Source organism: Eschrichtius robustus, chromosome 4 (assembly GCF_028021215.1).
Source record: "Eschrichtius robustus isolate mEscRob2 chromosome 4, mEscRob2.pri, whole genome shotgun sequence".
In the NCBI taxonomy this organism is placed as follows: domain Eukaryota; kingdom Metazoa; phylum Chordata; class Mammalia; order Artiodactyla; family Eschrichtiidae; genus Eschrichtius; species Eschrichtius robustus.
In genome coordinates, this window is record NC_090827.1 from 8677454 (window position 1) to 8704628 (window position 27175).

The 27175-nt window shown below is 37.7% G+C and overlaps 1 protein-coding gene across 1 annotated transcript in view; it reads left to right on the forward strand.

Moving 5' to 3' along the window:
- The first annotated feature begins 27 nt into the window (after nt 1-27).
- The window catches only part of NUDT9 (nudix hydrolase 9), a 33599-nt gene continuing 6451 nt past the window's right edge, over nt 28-27175 (forward strand). Inside the window, exons 1-7 of the mRNA XM_068542418.1 lie at nt 28-330; nt 9969-10208; nt 13398-13493; nt 16614-16700; nt 22549-22660; nt 24294-24440; nt 26013-26097. Coding sequence (XP_068398519.1) covers nt 224-330; nt 9969-10208; nt 13398-13493; nt 16614-16700; nt 22549-22660; nt 24294-24440; nt 26013-26097 — 874 coding nt within the window. The 5' untranslated portion in view covers nt 28-223. The remainder of the gene's footprint in view (nt 331-9968; nt 10209-13397; nt 13494-16613; nt 16701-22548; nt 22661-24293; nt 24441-26012; nt 26098-27175) is intronic.

Here is a 27175-nt window from a genome sequence, read left to right on the forward strand (position 1 = left end):
GGCGTCCCCTGGCGGGCCGTGTCGAGCTGGGCTGTTGTTTGGGGAGGGCGTTTGGTCCCCTGTGTGTTGATGAGATAAAACTGGCTGCTCCCGCTCCGGAACCCGAGGGCCGCCCGGTCCTAGTGCCCGCTGGATACCCGGGGCCCAGGGGTGTGGGGAGGCCGGAGGCTGCGGCCCAAGCTAAACAGCGACCCCGCTCCGCACATCTCCCCGCGGGCCGCAGATGGCCGGACGCTTCCTGGGGAAGACTTTAGCCACCGTGTCTCTCTCTGTGGCCTTGGCCTCTGTGACTCTCAAGTCCTTGGGCCGTTGCAGCATCGCGGCGTGCAGGTATTCCCTCTTCTACTGCTGGCTCCTTGTCCCGAGTCCTTGCGTTGCGAGGGGGAAGCAGCTTCTGGTCGGGCGGCTTCAGCAGGCTTTGCGTGGGTCCCAGCTCTTTACGGCCATATACACGTTTTTTAAAAGGCTCTAAGATGTTTTACCTGCCTTTTGAGAAAAGCAAGCGGTAGTGACCTTTCTTATGATATTCGAACTTTGCCATCCTCCATGAGTCACTAACGTTCTTGTCCCCAGAGAGTTTAAATAGCACATGTTTGGGTGTGGTGTTGTCCCGTGCCATTTTTTTGTTTTTTTGGGTTTTTTTTTTTTTTTTTTTTTTGGTTAATACTTAAAACATTATTGTTAAAATTAGCACATGCACGTAGTTTAAAGATGCGAACAGTATAAATGCTGTAAAAGGAAAAATATAAGTCGTTATTGCTCTCCTCCACTTCTCCATTTCAGGGTAGATAATATGTTTATTAGTTACCTTTTTAAAAAAATTTGCCTTGAATAAATTCAGGCATTTATGGTAGCTCACACTGCCTCCTCCTTTTGTTCCTCTCTCCTTCTGGTTTCTAAACACGGTGTCCCAGGTACCATGCCCATGCTAGGCGCGGAGTAATAAACAAGTTTTATGAGGCTGCCTCTAGGAGTTTTTTTTTGTTTGTTTTTTGTTTCTTGTTTATTTATTTTTTTGCTTGTCATGTCATGTTTACTTTCGGCACGAGGAAATTTTCTTCTATTTGTTTTTTCCCCCATTTTTTCTTCTGTCCTGTCCTTTTTCCCCACCCCGGGAACCCCAATGATAGCTTTTGGACTTTCTGGGTAGAGCCTCTATTTCTCTTTTTCTTTAATTTTCCATTGGTTTGTCTTTTTGTATGAAGTTCTTAGAGATTTCCCTCAAATTTATCTTCTAGATTACTAGTTCAGACTGCCGTCCTGTGCATTCTGTCATCTCTTCTATTGAATTGTAAATTTTGACAAGAACTTTTTCCCCCTCATTGCTCTCTTTAATAGCCTTTTCTTATTTTATGGCTATAAAAGTCTTTTGAATCTGTAAAAATGATCATTAGAATAAAAATTATCTTCTGTTTCCTGAATTGTCTGACCCTTCTGGGTCAGTGGTTCTGTTCCTTTTTGGTCCTTTTTCCTTCTGTTTTTTTCTCAAACATCTGGCGGATGCTGGTTATTTATATTTTGATTAATGTATATAATAAGCATTGTTCTCTTTAGAAGGAGCACTGATTGAATATTGCCCCCATGTTCCAGTGCACCTAGACCGGGCGGTTTCAGCTGAGGGTGTGTGGCTGCCCTAAGTTAATTTCCTCAGTGTGAATTACAGAGATATTAAGCCTAAATTTCTGCTGTGTTCTCTAATACCTAATTCACAATAGAGGTTCTACTCCTTCATTTTCTTTAACTTTTGGTTTTATCCTGGGGACAAACAACTAATACCGACTTTTTGTTTGTAGGGTAGGGAGGGAGGAGGACCGATTTCCATGGTTACTGCCCCACTGCTCACTTGGGACATTTGGGCCCACTTATTTCCAGTGTAACTCTCTGGTGGGGCATGTTGATATGGGGGGCGCTTTATGTGTGTGTGGCGGGGAGACTGGGGGTATATGGGATCTCTCTGTTTTCTGCACAGTTTTGCTGTGAACCTGAAACTGCTTTAAAAAATAAAGTCTATTTTAAAAAAAAGGCAGGTAGTATCCGTTCCTCGATTCACACAGGGACAGGTGCATGGAAAATAAAAGACATAATGCTCTTGTTAAAAAAAAAAAAAAAAAGTTGACAAAACCAATGAAAAGATAGTGTTTCAAGCAAGAATGGTTTGAGTATCAAAGGAGTAAGGGAGGTCTTGGGGAAATTTTGATGAAGGCTTCTAATACTTTTGCTAAAATTATCCCCTCTGATTTGACTGTGAAGGTATAAACGTGAAGTTTGCTGAATAATGTAGTTATAAATAAAATGTAATAGAAATATAATAAAAACAAATTTGATTAATTCCTTGTTTGAAGACTTAGGTTATAACCAAATCTATATACTTATATACCTATAATATACAATTTATTTTCATAATTCTTCCCTCCAGTTTTTTTGAGATAAAATTGATATACAGCACTGTGTAAGATTAATGTGTACAGCATAAATATTTGAAATACATCATGAAATGATTGTCACAACATGTTTAGTGAACATCCATCATCACACATAGATACAAAATTAAAGAAATAGAAAAAAAATTTTTCCTTGTGATGAGAACTTTAGGATTTACTCTCTTAACCACTTTCATATATTTATATAACATACAGCAGTGTTAATTATATTTATCATGTTGTACATTATATCCCTAGTACGTTTTTGTCTTATGACTGGAAGTTTGTGTGTACCTTTTGACCACCTTCTCCCAGTTTCCCCTCTAGCCCCGCCCCCCCGCCTCGTGACCACAAATCTGATTGCTTTTTCTGAGTTTGTTGTTGAAGTATAATTGACCTACCACACTATGTTAGTTCCTGTTACACAACATAGTGATTTGATATTTCCATACATTTTAACTTGATAACCAGGGTAAGTCTAGTTACCTTATGTCACCATACAAAGATAACATAGTTATTCCCCACATCTTACATTTCATACTCGTGACTCATTTATTTTGTACCTGGAAGTTTGTACCTCAATTAATCTTCTCCCTTTTCTACTTCTTTCCTCCCCCTACCACCCTCTCGTCTGGCAACAACCTGTTTGTTCTACATATCTATGACTCTGCTTCTGTTTTGTTATGTTTGTTTATTTGTTTTCTGTTCTGGATTCCACATATAAGTGGAAAGACAGTATTTGTCTTTCTCTTTTCTCTGTGTGACACTTCACTTAGCATAATAGTCTCTTGAGTCCAACCGTGTTGTCACAAATGGAAAGATTTCATTCCTTTTTTATAGCTGAGTAATATTCCACTGTGTGTGTGTGTGTGTGTGTGTGTGTGTGTGTGTGTGTGTGAGTGTGTGAGAGAGAGAGAGAGAGAGAGAGAGAGAGACATCTTTACCCATTCATCTTTTGATGGGCACTTAGCCTGCTTCCGTATCTTGGCTGTTGTAAATAATGCTGCTGTGAACATGGGGGTGCGTGTATCTTTTCTAATTAGTGTTTTTGGTTTCTTCAGATAAATACCCAGGAGTGGAATTGCTGGATCATATGGTAGTTCTATTTTTAATTTTTTTGAGGAATCTGCATATTGTTTTCTGTAGTGGCTGCACCAATTTACATTCCCATTAGCAGCGCACAAGCGTTCCCTTTTCTCCGCATCCTCACCAGCACTTGTTATTTGTTGTCTTTTTGATAATAGCCATTCTGACAGGTATAAGGTGATATCTCATTGTGGTTGTTTTGGGTTTTTTTAATACATTTATTTATTTATTCATTTATTTAATTTTTGGCTGCATTGGGTCTTCGCTGCTGCACATGGGCTTTCTCTAGTTGCAGTGAGCGGGGGCTACTCTTTGTTGCAGGGCGCAGGCTTCTCATTGTGGTGGCTTCTCTTGTTGCAGAGCACAGGCTCTAGGCGCGCGGGCTTCAGTAGTTGTGGCACACGGGCTTCAGTAGTTGTGGCTCGCGGGCTCTAGAGCGCAGGCTCAGTAGTTGTGGCGCACAGGCTTAGTTGCTCCGCGGCATGTGGGATCTTCCCAAACCAGGGCTCGAACCCGTGTCCCCTGCATTGGCAGGCAGATTCTTAACCACTGCGCCACCAGGGAAGCCCATCATTGTGGTTTTGATTTGCCTTTCCATGATGGTTAGCAATGTTGAGCATATTTTCACGTTCCTGTTGGCCATTTCTGTGTCTTCTTAGGAAAAATATCTGTTCGGATCCTCCACCCATTCTTTAAATTGGGTTGTTTGTTTTTGACGTTGTGTTGTATGGGTTTTTGGTATATTTTGGATATTAACAACCTATCAGATATATTGTTTGCAAATATCTTCTCCTGTTCAGTCAGCAGCCTTTTTGTTTTGTTGATAGTTTCCTTTGCAAAAGCTTTTTAGTTTGATGTAGTCCCATTTGTTTATTTTTGCTTTTGTTTCCCTTGCCAGAGGAGACACATCCAAAAATTCTTGCTAAGACCAATGTCAGCGAGTGTACTGATTATGTTTTCTTCTAGAAGTTTTATGGTTTCAGGTCTTACATTTAAGTCTTTAACTCATTTGGAAATTATTTTTGTGCCTGGTGCGAGAGAGTAGTCAAGTTTGTTTCTTTCACATTTATTGAAGAGGCTGCCATTCTCCATTGTATATTGTTGCCTCTGCTGTTGTAGATTAATTGCCCATATAAGTGTGGGGTCGTTTCTGGGCTTTCTTTTCTGTTCCATTTATCTGTTGTTTTTTTAGTCTCTATTTTATTTATTTCTGTTCTGGTCTTTATGATTTCTTTCCTCCTGCTACCTTTGGGTTTTGTTCATTCTTAATTTTCTAGTTCCTTTAGGTGTAAGGTTAGGTTATTTATTTGAGATTTTTCTTGTTTCCCGAGGTAGGCTTGTATCACTATGAACTTCCCTCTTAGAACTGCAGGTCCCTTAATTTTTCTGGGTTTGATTGAAAATAAAATTGTTTAGAAAATGAACTGTATTAGAAAATAATGAAACAGAAGTGAAAAGTAAATTTACACAAGGATTGGTGGTGCTGAACTCTTTTGGCTTTTGCTTGTTTGTAAAACTTCTGATCTCTCCCATCAAATCTGAATGAAAGCCTTGTCAGGTACAGTATTCTTTTTTTTTTTTTAATTGTATCTATTTGCACACTAATAGTGTATATGAATTTATATTTTCCCATATTTACACCAGCTTTATTTTTTATTTTTTATTTTTTATTTTTTTGGGTATACTGTGTGGCATGTGGGATCTTAGTTCCCTGACCAGGGATTGAACCTGTGCCTCCTGCAGAGGAAGTGCGGAGTCTTAACCACTGGACCACCAGGAAGTCTCTGGGTACAGTATTCTTGGTTGTAGGTTTTTCCCTTTCATCATTTAAAAAATATCATGCCACTCCCTTTTGGCCTGCAGAGCTTCTGCTGAAAAATGAGCAGATAGCCTTATGAGAGTTCCTTTGTATGTAACTTGTTGCTTTTCCCTTGCTGCTTTTAATATTCTTTTTAAAAATTTTTGCCACTTTAATGATGATGTTGATTTGGTCCTCGGTGTGTTCCTCTTTGGGTTGATCCTGTTTGGGACTCTCTGTGCTTCCTGGACCCGGTTGTGTGTTTCCTTTCCCAGGTCAGGGAAGTTTTCAGCTGTTATGTCTTCAAATATGTTCTCTGCCACTTTCTCTCTCTTCACCTTCTAGGACTCCTGTAATGCAAATGTTAGTGCACTTGATGTCTCTTAAACTGTTCTCATTCTTTTTATTCTTTTTCCTTTTTTTCTGTTCTGCTCCAGTGGCTTCCACTACTCTGTCTTCTAGCTTGATGACCCATTCCTCTGTATCATCTAGTCTACTGTTGATTCCTTCTAGTGTATTTTTTCATTTCGGTTATTGTATTCTTTGTCTCTGCTTAGTTCTTCTTTATATTTTCTAACTCTTTTTTTAAATTATTTTTTTGGCATCATTGGGTCTTCGTTGCTGCGCACGGGCTTCTCTTGTTGCGGCGAGCGGGGGCTACTCTTCGTTGTGGTGCGCAGACTTCTCATTGCGGTGGCTTCTCTTGTTGTGGAGCACGGGCTCTAGGTGCGCGGGCTTCAGTAGTTGCAGCACGTGGGCTCAGCAGTTGTGGCACGTGGGCCCTAGAGCGCGCGGGCTTCAGTAGTCGCGGCACGTGGGCTCTAGAGCGCAGGCTCAGTAGTAGAGTGCACGGGCCTAGTTGCTCTGTGGCATGTGGGATCTTCCCAGACCAGGGATCAAACCCATGTCTCCTGCACTGGCAAGTGAATTCATAACTACTGTGCCACCAGGGAAGTCCCTAACTCTTTGTTAAAATCTTCTAACTTCTCACTCTGTTCATCCAGTTTTCTAACAAGTTCTTTGATCATCTTTATGATCATTACCTTGAACTCTTTATTGGATATTGCCTATCTCCACTTCACTTTGTTCTTCTTCTGGGGTTTTATCTTGTTCTTTCATTTGGAACATATCCTCTGTTGCCTCATTTTGCCTAATTTGCTGTGTTTATTTTTATGTATTTGGTAGGTTGGTTACATTTCCTGACCTTGGAGAAGTGGCCTTTTATAGGAGACGTCCTATGAGTCTCAGTTGTGCACTACCCTCTGGTCACTAGAGCTCTAAGGGTGCCCCGCATGTGGGCTGTGTGGGTCCTTCTTTTATGGCAGGCTGACTACTGTGGGCACTCTGGTAGATGTGGCTGGCCCACGTCCATCGGTTGCCAGGCTCTGCCTCCTGCAGAAGCTGCCTGCCAGTGGTGGGCAGGGCTGCGTCAGGAGGCAGCTGGCTGAAGAGCCCTGGAGGACTCTGCTGTTGGCTCACTTGTGGGCAGAGCCAGGTTCTGGGTTGGGTGGTAGTGGGGCTGGGGTCCCGGATCTAGTGTTGGCCTCCTGGTGGGCGAGGCTGGGACCCAGGGGATTCCCAGGGCTGGTGCCCACCCACTGGTGTGCGGGCCGGGTCTTGGGCCCGCTGGTGGACAGTGTCCGTCCCCCAGGTGGCTGTGTGCTCAGGGCAGCTTAAGGCTGCTGACCTGCTGGTGGATGGAGCTGTGTGTCCCCACCTAGCTAGCTGCTTGGTCTGTGATGTCCCAGTACTGTTGCTGACAGGCTTGTGGGTAGGTCCAGGTCCAGGGTCTAATAAGCTGGAGGGAGGATTCCAAAGTGGAATTCATAGAGCCCCTGTGGTAGAATGAGCTCCCCAAGATGACTGCCACCAGTGTTTGTGCCCGCAGGGTGAGTCGCGGTTGCTTCCGCCTCTCTGGGAGGCTCTCCAAGATGAGCAAGTGGGTCTGACCCAGGCTCCTTTCAAATGACTGCTTCTGCCCTGGGTCCCAGAGCGTGAGAGAGTGGAGTCTATTTCCGCTCTCTAGCTCCCCAGAAAGTGAGCCCCGCTGGCCTTTACAGCCAGACATTCTGGGGGCTCATCTTCTCGGTGCAGAACCCTCCCAGCTGGGGAGCCCGATGTGGGGCTTGGACCCCTTGATCTCTGGGGAGAACCTCCTCAGTTGTAATTATCCTCCTGGTTGTGGGTCGCCCACCTAGGGCTATGGGTCTTCACTATACCAGTCTCTGTGCCTCTTGCCCGTCTCATTGTGGTTGGTTCCTTCTTTATATCTTTAGCAGAAGATGGTTTTCTGCTAGTCTTCCAGTCTTTCTCATCAATAGTTGCTCTGTAGATAGCTGTAATTTTGGTGTGCCCATGGGAGGAGGTGAGCTCAGGGTCTTCCTACTCTGTCATCTTGGCCACGCCCCTATTTTCATAGTTTTAAATTTCGTTTTTAAAGGTGAAGCTCCAATCAAGCTCCTTTTCAGTAATCGCAATGAAATGTTGGTCTCTACGATTTATGTGGCCTTTTTCTGTTGCTTTCAGATATGACAAAGGATCTCCTGTATATATGGTTTGCCAGGCATTATGCCAGACACAGGATATAAGTGTTGAAATAAAACAGATGTGCTACCTGTTCTCCATTTGCTACAGTCAGATTTCAACCTAATAAATGTAAAATCACAATTGTGGTAATTCACAGTACAGTCGAGCTCTGATAGCATAGCATGTGGCAGGAGGAACCTTAATTCTCCTAGGGAGTTAAGAGGAAGAGTTCCCTGAGGAAGTGAACTTTGTTGGGTTTTTTTTTAGATTGATTTTTATTGGAGTATAGTTGATTTACAATGTTGTATTAGTTTCTGCTGTACAGCAAAGTGAATTTTGAATTGATCTGAGGGATAAACGCAAGTTAGCTACTTGGAGGAGGAAGGAAAGCTGTTGCAGGCAGAAAGAGCAGCATGTGTAAAGGCCCTGTAACCTGAGTATATGTACTTATTTATTTTTTCCATCATTACTTTATAAAATGGGATCATATTATATACACTTTTCTGCATCTTGCTTTTCATTTTCAACAATACCTTATGAAAATATTGACAAGTCATTTGGTGTCATTATTTTTAATAACTACTTAATATTCATTCCATGGTGTAGCTGTTCCAATATTTATTAAGCCATCCCCACATTATTGGGCATTTCCTTTAATTCCCATTACACATTGCTGAAATAAACATGTTTTGTACATATAACTGGTTATTTCATTCTTATGGGCTAGATTACCGGGAATGAAATTACTGAGTTGAAGGATATAAGTATATTCATCATTGATTGCACTTAGTTTTCATGTCTCTATCTGGAAGAGTTCTTCTAACTTTATCTTTCATGACCTTAGTGATTTAAAGAGTATGGACCTTTATTCTGTAAGTTATCCTTTAACGTGGGTGTGTCCTATATTTCCTCATGTCTAGGCTCAGGTCATATGTTCTTGTAAGGAATACCTCAGAAATGATTGCTCTGTGCTTCTCACTATATGATATCAAGAGGCACATGAATTTGACTTATTTCACCACCCCATAAAGTTGGTGTTTGTCCCATCCACCATTTGTCTCAGGAAGGGCAAATTGTTACAGTATTGTGAGAGCAGAGGAAGGGAGCTGTCATCAGTTTACCATGTTCTCAGAATCCCCTTTATCATATTAAATATCCTAATTTAGGGTCGTTAGGAATTTTAATCTTTAAGAATAATGAGAAGGCATTTAAGTTTTTAGTCCGGAGGAGAAATGAAAGATTTTTGTGTAGGCTGTGAGGTAAACGTTAAGGTTCAGTTTTTTGTTTTCCTTTTTTTTGTATACGCTATCTAGTTATTTCAGCTCTACACCTCTTATTTTACTCTAAAGTTTATAATTTGTACATTTATCACAGTCTGACTTCAAGTAATATTACATCGCTTTGTGTATAATGTAAGAATCCTACAACAGTATATTTCCATTTCCTGTTATTCTTTTGGGCTATTTTTGCCATACATTTTTTACACATGTATGTTAGACCATACACTATTTTTTAAAATTGATTCCTTCATGTAGACCTAAGAGTCTTCCTTTACATTTGTTTTTGTGGTTGAATTTTTATAACAAACTTCTCTTCCCCAACATTTGTGCTAACAAAAGTAAACTTCTGTCCCTTTTTCTCAATGAAAATAAATTCAGTGAGTAGGTTTCAATTAATAAGATTTAGCAATATTTTTAAAAAATATTTATTTATTTATTTTGGCTGCACCAAGACTTATTTGCAGCACTCAGGATCTTCGTTGCCATGTGGGGGATCTTAGTTGTGGCATGCGGGATCTTTAGTTGAGGCACGCAGGCTTCTTAGTTGAAGCGTGCAGGCTTCTTAGCTGCAGCATGCATGTGGGATCTAGTTCCCCAACCAGGGATTGAACCCACGCCCAGTGCACTGAGAGTACAGTGTCTTGGCCACTGGACCACCAGGGAAGTCCCTAGCAGTATTTTTATATTTGAAAATAATCTCTCACAGATGTTGGATCTTTACACTAATATGCATCAAATTTAGAATTTTCTGATTTTTAAGTCTTTGAAATTGAAAAGTTCTATTTTGGGGTCTGTGAATTAGGTTCTTTAATTAATTAATTTTGTACTTATATAAAACGTTTTTCTTTTTCCTCCCAGTAACTCATTTTCATCCTGTGGATTTCATCTTAACTCCAACACGATGTCTGGTTCTAATGGTACCAAAGAGAATTCCCACAACAAGGCTCGGACATCTCCTTACCCAGGTTCAAAAGTTCAACGCAGCCAGGTTCCTAATGAAAAGGTAGGCTGGCTTGTTGAGTGGCAAGACTATAATCCTGTGGAATACACTGCAGTCTCTGTCTTGGCTGGACCTCGGTGGGCAGATCCTCAGATCAGGTGAGTAAATTAGTTGGTGTTAGCCGGGTGTAAGACTTTTGGAGAAGGTAATGGTTGTATTTGTAAATTATCACTTGATAGTTGAAAAATAGTTTTTATCCAGTGCTTGACTTTATTATAACTCAGTTTCCACACTTGCTTGAATTCTTTTTTTTTTTTTAATATTTATTTATTTATTTATTTTGGCTGTGCCAGGTCTTAGTTGCAGCACATGGGCTCTTAGTTGCCGCGTACGGGCTCTTAGTTGTGGCAGGCGGGCTTCTTAGTTGTGGCATGCATGTGGGATCTAGTTCCATGACCAGGGATTGAACCCAGGCCCCCTGCATTGGGAGCACGGAGTCTTACCCACTGGACCACCAGGGAAGTCCCTCACATTTGCTTGAATTCTTGTCAAAGCTATTCAGTTCATTTTTGTTTATTCTTTTGGGGGTTTTATGATGATCTTTCCAAATAGGTAAATCTATTTTGTTGTGGAGTTTTTTATTTTATGAAATGACAAGTGGTGGTCTCTGTTTTCATTTCTTTTGTTTGGGTTATCAATAACACCTTTTGTGGTTATTTTCCAACATAGCTAGGCTTGTATTTGAATAGTGAAAATATTTTTCAGAAACTTTTTCCAGATTACTAAGAACAGGATGATGATAAAATTAGACCAGTGTGAGAAGATAGAAAAGGGATAGAAAAAGGAGAGAGAAAGAGGAGAAAAAAAAAGTCAAGCAAAAATGTTTTGACTAAATTCAGAGAAGTGCTGTGTTGATTCACGTTTTATATTTATGCTTCTTTTGATAAATATAATGAAAGAGTTGTAAAATGTGCTAACTATGAGCTAGGCACTGTACTAAATGTTTTATAACCATTGTTTTATTTTATTCTTATAACTATTCTGGAAGGCAGACAGGGTTGTTATTTCTACTGTATAGAAAAATAAACACACACAAAAAATGGAAGGTTTGTCCTTTGCATATGGTTGGTCATGTAGCTAGTAGATGGTATAGCTTGGACTTGAACTCAGTCTGACTTCAGATCTCATGCCCTTAACTACTCTGCTAAACTGCTGCCCTAGTTTTGGAACATTTTATAAGTTTGATTTAATGGGTAAATTTGTTATAAATGATAGTCCTCTCAAGGCCTTATTTAGTCAGTTAAATAAGAAATTTTGCTAGTTGGAATTATCCAGTATTAGTTCATTAGGTTGTTAAACTTTACCAGGTCACTTATTTCTGTGACTTGATTTCAACCCACAGTTTCCTTATTTAATCCAAAGGTGTGTTTGTGATGGTACTTGGATTATTAGTTAATCGTGAAGCTAACTTGTGGAGAAATTATTAGCTGTAAATGAGTTCCATTTCCCTCATTTTAGATGATATACATGTTTCCACATATATTATACATACACATTATGTACAATTAAAATTAATGATGTTGCCAGGGGTGCTATACAGTGTAAACAGAGGAAGACAATACATCTTCTTATTTTTCATTCAATTTGTGTTTTAAAAGTTAAATTTGTATCACTATCTAAATCAAGCTTTATTACTAACGTTAATGCTTCAATTATAACTAGTCATGCTTTTTTTTTTTTCCCCAAAAGATGGCTCCCTTTATTCATCTAAAATTTTATTATGAAACATTTCTAACATACAGAAAATTTGAAAGAACTTTATGGGGAACACTCATAAACCCACCACTTTGATTCTTTTATCAACATTTTATTATACTTATTTTATCACATATATATCCATCTATCCCTCCTCCTTCCATCTTGTTTTTTTGATGTATCAATACATCTCCCCCTATACACTTCAACAAGTATTTCATTAAATAGTATTCAATATTTATTTAGTTTCCTTTCTTTTATTTTTAAAATTTTTATTGAAGTATAGTTATTTACAATGTTGTGTTAATTTCAGGTGTACAGGAAAGTGAATCAGTTATACATATACATATATCCACTCTTTTTTAGATTCTTTTCCCATATAGGTCATTACAGAGTATTGAGTAGAGTTCCCTGTGTTATACAGTAGGTCCTTATTAGTTACCTATTTTATATATAGTGGTGTGTATATGTCAATCCCAATCTCCCAATTTATCCCCCCACCTCCTTTCCCCCCTGGTAACCGTAAGTTTGTTTTCTACATCTGTGACTCTATTTCTGTTTTGTAAATAAGTTCATTTGTACCATTTTTTTAGATTCCACATATAATGGTGAATTTCTAGAGTCCCAAGAGCATTGTAATTCTGGTTTTATAATTTCATGATTTTTACCATTTAATTATTTTTACATGTGTGTTCAGTGGAAGAATGGCTAGAAGTCTTGAGGAAATGTCTGGATCATTCAAGTTGGAAATTATTTCCAAAACAGAGCACAAATATATCTATTCTCTTGCTTATTGGAATTAAAGCAAGAAAAAAAGTGAAACGTATGTCAGAACTGCCCATGAACTGTCCAGTGCTATATAAATATTCACTGTCAGTGCAATTATGTCAGTGATTTCATAATGGGGAGGAAAGTAGTTTATTTATAGCTTTAAAAATTTTTTTTGAGTATGACATACATGCAGTAAAGTATACATTTCTTAAGTATGCAGGTGTAGCTCAGTAAGATTTTATATTTATATAACTCTGTAATCCAGAGCTATATCCAGATCAAATCTGGAACATTTCCAGCATATTATATCTATTTTAATCTACATCATGGTTATTATGCAGTTTGTGGGTGAATTCATGTTTTGTGGGTTTACTTTGATAAAAGTGTTAATCAGTGTACATTTGAAGAAATTAAAATTACTTTGAAACAGTAGAAACGACAAAATATCAGAAGGAATCTTATTTTTAGAACTATAGGAACCATTAATTGCCATATTGTGCCCATGGACAATTCCACTTTGCTAATAGTAACATAGACTTTCTTGTAGTATGTGGAGGAGCTCCAGTTTGTCTGCCATTAGTCCTTCCCAGAGGGGTTACAACACATATTCTTGTCTTACAAGGTGTTTTGGTTAAACAAATTTTCTTTTTCCAGAAACTGTTTTGAAGGAGTTGATGAATTTGTAAATGAAAACTAACTGAAGTTGTAACTAAAAATTTAGTTTCAAGGATACTGCTTTTACAAATAACTGACTGGCATTATTAAGCTGTTGGTAGTATTGGGTCATTATTTCTTATTTTGCATTGGTATTCTCATTACAGTGAAAGCAACTTTTCACCCAAGTTTAATGAAAAGGATGGGCATGTTGAGAGAAAGAGCCAGAATGGCCTGTATGAGATTGAAAATGGAAGACCTAGGTAGGTACTGGGGATGGGACATCTTACAATAATGGGTCTTTAAAAGGTAGAAAATACTGTCAACGAAAATTCAATTAACAATCAAGGTAAGAAGAATAAAGGGAATTTTATTCAAACCAACTGAGGATTATAACCCGGAAGACAGACTCTCAGAAAGCTCTGAGAACTGTTCTACCTATTTGAAGATACAGTCATATACATTTTCAAGACGAAGGATTGTACATTAAAATGACATACCGATATTTTACATAAAGTTCACTGAAGATACATAGTCCAGGTGAGCACATACAAAGCAAGCAGCAAGTCACCATGACATCTTTCAGAGTTTGGAAAGAATGCCATTCTTTTAAGAAGTTACATTGCTAGTGTCAGAAGAAAGGGGAAAAAAATTGATTTTTATGGTCAAGCAGGCACTCCCATCTTTGAGGAGGTCTGGTTAATGTGCGATGTAGATGCACACTGCACATTAAGGAAGGAGGGTGGAGGCCCAGACGGACACAGAAAATTTTATGTTTAAATTTTCTTGTCCTGCCTTAAAATATACATTTTATTTTATCAATATAATTAATGTTAATTATTGAGTGCTTGTATATGCCAGACATTGTATGAAAGAATTTATGTATGTGATCTAATTAAATCACCACAGTAACCCTGTGGGTGGATATTTTTAGTTCCATTTACAGATAGGGAGAGAGAATGTAAGTTGTCTGCACACAGTGAGTAAGTGGTAGAGACAGGGTTTGAACGCATCTTCTTGTAACCTTACCTTGAAGTAGAAATAATTACAGTTGACTCTTAAACAAAACAGGGGTTGAACTACACAGACCCACTTATATATGGATTTTTTTTCAATAGTAAATATTACAGAATTACACCATCTGAGTTTGGTTGAATCCCTGGATGTGGAACCATAGATACAGGGGAACCGTGTATACAGAGGGCCAGCTATAAGTTTATATGGGAGCATTGATCAAGGGTCAACTGTAATTGAATAAATTAACAGAGAAGGAAAGGATTAAAAACTGTATTTCAGTAGTTATTTATAAAATGAGATAATACCTTAAAGTAAGAATTTGTCCAAATATATAAGAGTAAAAATAAAAATAACCCAACAATTTAACATCAAGTGTCTTTTTGTACTTTTTTTATTTTTAATTTTTTTTTTTGGCCGCGCTGCACAGCATGTGAGTGGGATGTGGGATGTTAGTTCCCCGACCAGGGATCGGACCTGTGCCCCCTGCAGTGGAAGGACAGCGTCTTAACCACTGGACCGCCTGGGAAGTCTCTCTTTTTGTACTTCTAAAAATGATTTTTCTACACAACTCCAAAATTTTCCATTTTCCTTAAGAAGACATTATACAAGTTAGGAAGAAATGTAAAAATTAGCATGCCTCAAATAAAACAAAAGAAGGATCACAGATTTGGTAATCATGCTTATTACCTCGTAAAAATGTTGCAAAAACTAAGAATATTTTTAGTTCTTCTAAGACTTGGAGATAGTAGAGCTCCTCTCACCCCAGCCTGGTCTTTCAGTTTTGCTAAATTCTTTCTTTATTCATTACTTATTCGCCTTTCTATGTTATTAAACCTTTTCAAGTCAAACTCTCCTTGCATTTGACTTATTCCTCAGATTCTTTTCTAGGTAAAATATATTAAAAGACATATACATATGTAAAAGGATAGTCAGCAAAGGCGAGATAGCCTATTGTTTTAGTCAAGACTCTCTGACTAATGGAAACCAACTCTAGCTTGCCTGAGTGAAAAAGTGAACTTTACCACAGGGCTATAGGATCATCTCAAGCCCAGAGCAGAAATGCAGCTAGCTTTAGGAAAGGGTGGAGTTGGAAATCCATTAGAACTGTCTCTCTGCTTTATGTCTGCTTTTCTTTATATGTTGCCTTTGGTTTTCTTTTTCTGCAAAAAAGTTTCTCTGCTGCTCAGGCTATAGGATAATCTATGTGTCTTTTCTACAGCTTCTAGTTTATAAGTAACAGGCTTGGTCATCTATAAAAACTAACATTCTCTCTCTTAATAGTGGCTTAGATCATTTGTATTCAGGGGTGTATGGTTACATGGAATAAAGCATATCTGCTGACCACCCTGCCCCTCCTCCTGAATTTGAAAAGTAGAATTATCGTCACCTGGCCAGGTGTCTTGTCTTTCTGTTTTTATTTGCAAGTCTTGCTGAAATATTTCTGAGTCTAGTATAAAACAATATAAAGATTCACTCAACTTTAATAAAAGTCACAGGAAAGACCAGAATAAAAAGAGATGGCTGAGAAGGAAAATTTGACAGGTTGTTTATTTACTTTCACATACTGGGAGGATCAAAGATATAACATTAAATAGGTAAGATTGCAGATTAGGGCATTTCATTTTACATAATGAAAGTTGAACATTTAAGGAATATTGGAAGACACTGGAAGAAAATCACTCAGGCATGAGTGTTGCTATGTTTATCGGACAGACTTTTTAACATTGGGTGTGGCATTAGGTTAAGTAGTTGGCATTTTTATAAAATTGTTTTAAAAATTTGAATTTGGTATATTTGAAATCTTGAAATATTAAATACTTCTACCTCATTATATGCTACAAAATATCTATTACTGATAATAAAAATCTAGAACCCACTGTGAAAAAATGGATTTCAAAATGTAACCAAAACTATTTGAGTGAGACAGGTTGTAGGAGAGTGGAGTAGGAAAAGAGGATGTTGAGAAAGTGAAGTGTGGGTGTCCTCAGTGATAAAGCATTGCTGTCGCAGAGATAGACGATGATTAGGTGGGGAGCATTTCGTTCTTCCAGATTTGAGTCCAGTAAGGTTCTAGTTTGAATTTTGGAGTATAGGTGAAAACTGAAACAAATTCTTATATTGTAGAACAGCTATGGAAATGAGATCCTCCTCCTGGATCAAGGCCAAAGCTTAACACAAGCACGAAAGAAAAGTTAAATAGCACTATAAGGAAATCTGTACTTTGAGTGTCAAATATGTAATAGTGCTGCTGGATTTGTGTAGAGATATTATTTCCTTCTTATTGCTCTTACTACCTTGTTTTGGGCCATATCAAGTGTTAAAAAAGATGAGCACATTCAATTGATTTTATGATTTTTTTTTTCCAGAAATCCTGCAGGACGGACAGGACTGGTTGGCCGGGGGCTTTTGGGGCGATGGGGCCCCAATCATGCTGCAGATCCCATCATAACCAGGTAAGAACTAAAAACACATTTCAGTAGCAAAGAGCTAAGTAATTAGATAAAAACAGACTGTAACCATGTTTTTACATGTCCATTATACACACACGTACATGCACACACACAGATGTATGTATGTATACGTATGTGTTTTTATATAGAGTCATCCCTTGGTATCCTGGGGCATTGGTTCCAGGACCACCCCCTGTGCCTCAAGCAGATACCAAAATCTGTGGATGCTTAAGTCCCTTACATAAAATGGGGTAGTACAGTCGGCCCTTCTTATCCATGGGTTCCACATCTATGGATGCAGAGAGCTGACTGCATATACGTGTATATATATGTGTGTGTGCACACACACACACGTATATATACATTCATATGCACACACATGAAATCTCTATTTTAAAGGGACTTTATGTAAAATTATAGTGATGTGATTCAAGTGTAAAGCTGTAGTTTTATGTTGTGTGAGTAGGTTAGGCATTATTTAAACAAAGTTAGTTCACCACACATTTATTGAGCATCTATTTGTTCTCAGAATTAAGTGCTTTGGTGCACATGAAAAGGTATAACAGTCCTAAGTTTCTGCTTCCTGTCATTGAGGAGCTATGTTCTCATTTGCAAGATAGAAAATATTAAATAAGGAAACATGTCAAAGTAATATGGATGACATAGGATGCTTCAGAAGAGTAGAGAATCAGATGTGTGGGACATAATGATGGTAGACCAGAGCACCCAAGAAAGGTGTTATGAAGAGGTAGACTGGAGCTGAACTAGAGGCTTAGATAGGGGCACGGGGGGACGCCTGGGAAAAAGGCTTGTAGTAATATCTGTTTGCATATTGAGGGACAGTGAAAAGACCAGTTTGGTTGAAACAGAAGATTCTTGTAAGACAATAGTGGATGATAAATTAGACTTAAAATTAATTTTTACACCATTCTGTTGTGGAGAATATAAAATGCCAAAGCTAAGGAGTATGAAATGGAGCCATTGAAGGTTCCAGGACAGGGGGAAGGCATTCTCTTCCTGAGGCAGATCTATCTGGTAAGCCAAATCATAGTCAGAGGGTTTCTTGGTCAGCATGAATCACAGTAAAGGAGGTAGGGGAATGTAGTGTTTAGATGGACTTAGCCATCTCCACTGGAGTCGTCTTCCCAACACGTGGAATATTCCATCATCTCTGTCATTCTTTTATTTATTTTTTATTTTTAGGATTTCTTCACTGACAACCTCTCTCCTCACATGTGATTGTCATTTTCCTTCTTTAAATAATGCAGATACCCTCAATATTCTTGCTTTTTTAGTTTTGATATTTTGAGGGCTTTCCTTTCTTACAGGAGACTTTGTTCTCTCTGATCTGGGATATAATAATGATTTCATAGTTTAACTCTAAGGAAGCTTATTTTCAAGTTTCTGGGGGAGGCACCAATTCTCTACTCATCTTATTCTCGTACTTGCCCGTCCAATTTCCTCTGACAAAAGGTATCTTTACCCCACACCCAACCGCAATTTTATTTTCCATCTATTCATTCATCCACCTACCCACCTACCTGCCTGCCTGTCTACCTATGTACTGACCCACTTCTGTCCATCTAGAATCCCTTCAGAAACTTTATGGTTTAAGTGAGACGAGAAGAGTTAATATATTCTTATTAATGAATGTAGTTAAAATAATATAAGTAAATATTCATGGTAGTATCAGTTTCTTTTGATTTTGGTGAGGCTGTCTAAAAACAGGAAGGTGTGAAATATTTGAAGCAGGAACGCTAGCAAAGAGACAAGAGGCAGAAGAGGGAAGCCAGAGTCTTGAAAGTTAAGTTAGTCTCTAATTAGCTTATCTTTATCTGTGGTGAACCAAATAGCAACTGAGAGTAAACATGGTGATTGTGTGTCAAGTCGTTTTGAAATGGTAGCCTTTTTGAACTTTATTGTTATACAGATGAGAAAACTGAAGGCTTAGAGATGGTCCAAGGCTATAAAAGAGCCCACAAGTGGCAGAAACTAGCTTTCAACAGTAATCTTAAGTTGATTTCTTTGCTATCTCAGTAATACATATATTATTAACTGATGAGTCCCTCCAAATAGATGAGTGGCAGTAGAAATGGAAGGAAGAGAAGAATGAAGGATGTTGAAGAAAGAATCAACAAGATTAAATGAATTGTTAAAAATATTGCTTACTCCAGGTACTCTGCTAGGTGCTATTATTAGTTTTTACATTTGTTTCTCACAGGAACTCCTCAAGGTAGGTATTAACATATCTATTTTATAGTTCTGAAAGTGGAGACTTACTGAGGTTAAGTGACTTGCCTAAATCTTGTAGATCTGAAATTTGAAACAGGGGTATTTGGCTCCAAATATTGTGCTTTCTCTTTTACACCAGTATTTCACTAATGAGTAATCATAAGAATCACACAGGCACTTTTAAAGCAAAGATTCTATCCCCTTTTCTTCCAGGTACTTCATGACGCAAAATAGCATTGAATCGTGCAGAATTTCACAAACTTTCTTGTTCAGAATCCCCAGGGAAAGTGTTAAATTTTTAGATTCCCAGATACCTCTCCTAGAGACTTCCCACATATAATGGGGAGTTATCAGAAGTTCCTGTATATCTCTTAAAGTTGAAATGAGAGGGGAAGTGTTCATATATTATTGTGAATAAACTCGGGTCAAAAGTTAATGGCGGTATGATTTTCTTTCCTGTTTTGGTTAGAAACAGGAAGGTGTGGACCATCAGAAGTAGGGAGGGAATATCAATCGTACATAGGAATATCATTAGCATTTAATAAATGTTCATGAGGCTCACTAGTTAAAATGATATGTTATTTCTGTTGTATCAAGAAATTTTGTTTTGAATTTAGTGACAATGTATTTGGTACTAACAAAAACATAACAAGAAACTACTCTGTTTAAGATCCTTAAATGAGTCCATTGAGGATAAAATCTGAGAACGTAAATGTGATATGCAAGCTTTTCATCATCTGTGTGGTCCTGCCTTTTCGCCCAGCAGCATCTCTCTCTATTCAGCTTCTCTTCCCGGTGCTCTAGCCATGACTGGCTGGTTGGCTGAGCAGCAGAGACTCTGTGTTAGTCTTTGTTTTCCCAGCTCCTTGCACATGAGGTGTAGTAGGTGCTAGTAAACGTTTGTGAGTGGACAGAACCATCATTTGCCACCTTATCCCTCCTCCTACCTAATTAGTGTAAATTCTGTTTGTTTAATTTAAGTAAAATAGTATAGTGATTAAGAGTGCAGATTCTGGAACCAGATTGCCTGGGTTCAAATCTTGGTTTACACAACTTTTTTCCTCTGCAACCTCAGGCAAGTTATCTACTTCTTTGCGCCTCATTTTCCACATCTGTAAAATAAAAACAATAATACAGCTGCTTTATAGGCTGGTTTTGAGGCTTAAATGGATAAATACATTAAAGCACAACAGTATCAGGTCCATAATAAGTGCTATATAAGTGACTTTTAAAAAGTAAAGGCTAAAAAAGAAAAAAAGTAAAGGTAAAATCTGTCTTTTCTCCATTTTCACTGTCTCTGCCTTCAGTCCTGTCCTCATCGTCTTGTACCTGGACCACGGTAACAGTCTTCTAGCTGGTTTTCTTGCCTCCAGCCTTGCTTCCCTCCAAACCAACTTCCAAACTTTTGTCAAAGTGAGTGAGCTTTCTGAAATACAAATTGCTAATGGCTTTTTCCCTGCTTAAAAAATATTCTCTGGCTCTCTAAGCAGATGAATTTGATGAATTCTTTGCATACTTCTCCAGCCTCACCATCTATCTTTCCCTCACCGATACTTATGTTGCCACATATACTTTCAGTTTCTTGAATACATTATTTTACTTTATAATTTTGTTTCCTCTCTCTGGCATCCTTAAAAACAGATGTTGTCTTCTTATACCAATTATTCTTTCATTTCTATTTACTGTACTCATCAAGCTGTCACTCTTGTAGTCTATTCACATACATGTCTAGCTCCACTGCTAGACTATGAACTCTTTTGGGGGGGAATTATGGGTTAGATATGGTATTCAGCCACAATATAAAGAAATCTGGGCACTCATATCTAAACTACTATATTTAAAAAAAAAATTTTAACATCTTTATTGGAGTATAATTGCTTTACAATGTTGTGTTAGTTTCTGCTGTATAACAAAGTGAATCAGCTATATACGTATACATATATCCCCATATCCCCTCCCTCTTGCATCTCCCTCCCACCCTCCCTCTCCCCCCGCTCTAGGTGGTCACAAAGCACCGAGCTGATCTCCCTGTGCTATGCAGCTGCTTCCCACCAGCTATCTGTTTTACATTTGGTAGTGTATATATGTCAATGTCACTCTCTCACTTCGTCCCAGCTTACCCTTCCACCCCACCCGTGTCCTCAAGTCCATTCTCTACGTCTTTATATCTGTCCTGCCCCTAGGTTCGTCAGAACCTTTTTTTTTAGATTCCATATATATGTGTTAGCATACAGTATTTGTTTTTCTCTTTCTGACTTACTTCACTCTGTATGACAGACTCTAGGTCCATCTACCTCACTACAAATTACTCAATTTCGTTTCTTTTTATGGCTGAGTAATATTCCATTGTATATATGTGCCACATCTTCTTTATCCATTCATCTGTCGATGGACACTTAGGTTGCTTCCATGTCCTGGCTATTGTAAATAGAGCTGCAATGAACATTTTGGTACATAACTCTTTTTGAATTATGGTTTTCTCAGGGTATATGCCCAGTAGTCGGATTGCTGGGTGATATGGTAGTTCTATTTTTAGTTTTTAAGGAACCTCCATACTGTTCTCCATAGTGGCTGTATCAATTTACGTTCCCACCAACAGTGCAAGAGGGTTCCCTTTTCTCCACACCCTCTCCAGCATTTATTGTTTGTAGATTTTTTGATGATGGCCATTCTGACCAGTGTGAGGTGATACTTCATTGTACTTTTGATTTGCATTTCTCTAGTGATTAGTGATGTTGAACATCCTTTCATGTGTTTGTTGGCAATCTGTATATCTTCTTTGGAGAAATGTCTATTTAGGTCTTCTAAACTAGTATATTTTATTGAGTCTCACGCAGAGTGATGATTAGATCACAGGCTTTCTTTTTTGGTTTAGTACTGGAAGTTCAAAATCTTTATCTTTGCCTAAGGGACTATTAAAACTATTCTTAAAATTCGGCAGGAGGAGGTAGATGTGGTGGGCGTAGGGAAAGAGAAGGGGAGATTTATCAACATCTTTGTGAAGGAGGCTGTGGTTAGAAAAACCACATTCTGAAATTAACGTTACCTCGATGCTTTAAAAAAATGCAATTCAATTTGAAATATAAAATTAAATTAAAGGATAGTGTGAGACTTCTTTTATCAAAAGCAGGGATAAAGATTGAGAAGCACTTTTCTTGAGACCAGCTGAACCTGTATCATATAATCTGCTTTTCTGAAAACGTAGGGCGAACTGTTAAAAGCAAATATTACAGATCTTTTTCACTACTTAAAATTCTTAAAAAGGATCCTTGGATTAAAAAAAAAAAAACTTTTATGACCTTTCTTTTAAATTCTGTTCTGCTTTTAATTTTCTTTGATAAATTTTACTTTAAGTAGTAAAAACTTTATATCTTGAATTTTTATTATGGAGACTATAATATCGTTTATGGAAAGTAGACATTTGTCTTGGTTTGTAACAGTGCTAAATAAAGACTATTTTTAATACAAAACAGTATTTCTTTACAAAACTAGCTGATTTGAGGTAAATTTATATATACTCTGTTATAAAGAAAAATTATCTTTATAGCTTTGTCTTAAGCTTGAAATAGAACCTTGGTCTTTGTTCTAAATCAGTTATGACCTTACCTTACTGTTATAGGTGGAAAAGGGACAGAAGTGGAAATAGAATTACCCACCCCATTTCTGGGAAAAACATCTTACAGTTTGTTGCAATAAAAAGGAAAGACTGTGGAGAATGGGCAATCCCAGGGGTAAGCATTAAAATTAAGTCAAATCGGTGTTGTGAGTTCTTTTTAGTTGCTTTATTTACTACAAGGTTATTGTGTATGGATCTTTTCTACCTCATTTATTCTCCATTCCTCCCCAGTAATTCTTTTGCAATGAAGTATCACTGTCAATGACAAATGTAGGATAATACAACAAAGCTGTTAGAATCTGAGTCTAATTCTAAAACCCTTGGGAAAGAACATGGACTTTGGAGTTAGACCTGGGCTTGTGTTTTGACCTTTCCACTTTGAGCTGAGTGATATGGAGTTCAGACCTTTGTTTTAAGAATAATCATATATATTTCACAGGATTATTAGAGATAGCATATAAAGCACCTGGTATTGTAGATACTCACTAATGTTGGGTTTCGTCTCAGAACTCAACACCTACTCCAAGCCCAAGGTAAGATTTTTAGTATTTTTAAAAAGATAACACTATTACTGTTCCTTGTAGTTTTTTGAGTTTTCATAATATCATCAGGAAGACTATACTTCTATTGGGTTCATGTCAGTAGTATATTGCAAGGGGCTTTTAAGAATGTGTATGTGTTCAGTAGTGGGTTTTATATTTTATGCCATATTGTGAAATGGAGATAGTTTGATGAGAGGATGGCTCTTTATATACACATTCTCCCATCTGCAGGAATGGCTTTTTTTCTTTGTAGGGTAAAATGGAATGAAAATGAAGGTTGTAGCTGACTGTGACAAAACCTTAGGCGAATCATAAGAGCCAAATAGTCAAACTTCACTCAGTGCCGAATGCAGAATAGAATGATATCATCACAGGATCTTATATTTTTATTGTCATTTGAAATTCTGATCAGTCAGGGAACTGTTGTCGTTAATATAACTTTGAGAGTCGTTGATCTACTCAGTATATTTTGAGCATCTGCCTTTTGTCAGCTAATATTTTAGCCATTGGGGATACAGCAGAGCAACATAAACAAACATCCTCATCTTCTTGGTGCTCACGCTCCAGTGAGGGAGACAGATAATATAACATCAGCAAGTTACTGTCATGTTAGAAGGTGATAAATATCAATATTAAGAAAAAAACTAAAGCAAGGAAGGGGATTAGGAAGTGTTCGAGAGTTTGCAATTTTCGATAGGGTGGTTAGAGAAGGTCTCCTGAGAAGGTGACATTTGAGTAAAGATCTGAAGGAGGTGAACGAGTGAACCATGTGTATACCCGGGGAAAGCATCTTGGGCAGAAGTCATAGCAGGTACAAAGGCCTTAAGGTTGGGATATGTCTGACACATCCTAGGAACATTGAGGAGGTCAGTTTGGCTGGAATGGAATGACCAATGGGGAAAGTATCAATTTGCTGTATTCTTTCTTGCCTCCATCCCTTCCTTCCATAGCTTGACTTTGCAAGATACCAGGAAAGGAGTCTGACTGGCTCAGTTGACCGTAGGCTAACTTTGGACTAATTACTATGGTTGAGTATATGGGATACGCTGCTAAGCTGCTTCTACTAGAAACAGATGATTTAGAGAAGAACATATCACAGAAGATTATGGGCAGATACAGCAATATATGTCCACTGCATCACTCAGTAAATATCTATTGATTGAATTAAAGCTTATTACTTTTTTTAAACAAAAATGTGACTCTTAGGGAATGGTGGATCCAGGAGAGAAGATTAGTGCCACACTGAAAAGAGAATTTGGTGAGGAAGCTCTCAACTCCTTACAGAAATCTGGTGCTGAAAAGAGAGAATTAGAGGAAAAGTTGCACAAGCTCTTCAGCCAGGAACATCTAGTGGTAAGAAATGAAGATTTCCAGGAAGGATTTAGTCCTGGGGATTAATGAAAATTACTTAAAGTTCACCTGGAAATCTGGTAGATCATTTTCTCAATGAAGTGAAATACTTGTATATTTGAAATACACGTTCATAAAAACAAATTAAATCGTAGTAGCTCTTCACTGTAAATAGATTTCTACTTAAATTTTTATAGTCCAACTTTAGGCCAGTTACATCATTTATTATAATACATTTTTTCCTCTTAATTTTTCTTTAGGCTTGAGCTAATGTGACACTGAGTTCACCCATCTAACGGAAAATCTTTTCTTTTTTAAAAAATTTGCATGAATTCAGCTTTTTTGAAAGGACATTTACATTTTAAATTATGTTATTCAGAGTTTTTCTTGTTCATAACCATTTAAGTCTCACGGCTGTTTTGTCTACATACCCTTTGTGATTAAAAAAAAATCACTTTATAAGGTATATGTGCACTAATAATAAGGAAAAGGGTAGATTTTCTTTTCTTTTTTATTGGTTTTCTTTGAATTGCTTTGTTTTCTTTCTAGAATTAGGATTTCTTAATTATTTATCTATCAATATGCTGTCTGGGTTTCGGGTCACATTTGTGTTAGATGGCTAGACCCAAATCTTTTCACGTATTAATAGCTTAAATATTAGTCTTAACTAACCTTATTTATAGATTTTTAACTAGAAGAATCTATCTTTGTATGTCTAAAACTATAATCACAGAAGTTATTAAAACAGAAAAATACTTATAGAGTCTTAAAAAAAATCATATGGCGCAAATATGACTATTCTCAAATTCTGAAATTAGAGTCTGAGGTGTTGAGGGTTTTATGAATTTTAAAGCTGCCTCAAAATGTTCTTGAGAATATTTTTCCCTGGGAAATTTATTTATTTATTTAAAAAAATATTTTATTCTTTTGATGCTATTGTAAATGGAATTGTTTTCTTAATTTCTTTTTTTAAAAAATATTTATTTATTTATTTATTTGGTTGCGCTGGGTCTTAGTTGCGGCTCACGGGCTCCTTAGTTGTGGCATGTGAACTCTTAGTTGCAGCATGCATGTGGGATCTAGTTCCCTGACCGGGCATTGAACCCGGGCCCCCTGCATTGGAAGCGTGGAGTCTTAACCACTGCGCCACCAGGGAAGTCCCTGTTTTCTTAATTTCTTAATTTCATTTTCACATCGACTTGTTTTTGGCCGAGCTGCGCGGCTTGTGGGATCTTAGTTCCCCGACCAGGGATTGAACCTGAGCTCTGGCAGTGAAAGCACTGAGTCCTAACCACTGGACCATCAGGGAATTCCCTCCCTGGGAAATGTAAAACAAGCGTATGGAATGCTACATTAAAGGTCCTGTAATATTTACATTTCTTTTTTTTGTGATAAAAAGCACATAACATATAATTTGCCATCTTAACCATTTTTAAGTGTACAGTTCACTAATGTTAATTAAATGTGCATTGTTTGCAACAGAATATTTCTGATTCCAATGAAGGTAGCATGCTCTTCTCTACCCATTCCTATTCACCCTACACTTTTTTTCGGTCTGTCTCCTTTTAAAAATAGATATATAAAGGTTATGTTGATGATCCTCGAAACACTGATAATGCATGGATGGAGACAGAAGCTGTGAACTACCATGATGAAACAGGTAATTTTACTTATGTTTATTAAGCTAACTGAATTAGAGGATCCAATTTAAGTGAAGCAGACTACTGGGGCACAATTAAATCTGGACTATTTTAGCATTTTAAGTCAATCAACTACCGGTTATAGGATTATATTTGTATGAAAGCAGATTGTTTATATTAAAAGAATATGTAGAAGAAAGCTTTAAAAGTGTTACCAGTAACTAATATCCTTTAATCCACTGGTAGCACATAAAATTAAGGTTAAAGTTATAGACTAAAATTATGTGCCTTAAAGTTGTCAAGTTGTTTGTATGACTCCATTTGTGTAAAATAAAAACAAAAGCAACTGGAGATTTGGGTAGGAAGTATGGCTGTGGTAAAGGAAATGGGATTTATATCTGTCTTAGTGTTTGAAATAATTTTATAAGAGCGTGCATTATTAAAATACAAAACAACACCAAAAAAATTCCAAGTACTGAAAAAATTTTAAATGAATGTTTTTTTCTGGTCAATGGATTTAAAAATTTTAGGGGGTGGGTGGGAATCTGCTATCTTAAAAATTAATTATGATTTTAACATACATTGACTGGCTGGCTTCTTTTGAAACATATTTTACTGCTGAATTGGATGACATTTTAAATATTTTGTTTTCATCTGTAGCATAATGAAATGAGGGTACCATGTCAGAGAACTGAATGTTCCACTCATGGCTCCTTTCTAAGTTGTATTGTTGCAGGAAAAATAGGGCCCGAGTGGATGGTCATGTCCCAGGTCTCAGGCGAGTCCCTGGGACGGGCTGCCAAGTGAGGGTCCTTGGCTTCATGCGGGAAGGAATACAAGAGCAAGCCGAGTGAAAGCAGATTTATTCAGGGAGATACACCCTCCATAGACAGAGCGTGGGCCATCTCAGAAGGCAAGCGGCCTCAAAATATGGGACATTTAGTTTTTATGGGCTGGGTAATTTCATAGGCTAATGAGTGGGGGGATTATTCCAGCTATTTTGGGGAAGGGGTGGGGATTTCCAAGAATTGGGTCACCACCCACTTTTTTCCTTTTATGGTCTGCCTCGGAACTGTTATGGCACCTGTGGGTGTGTCA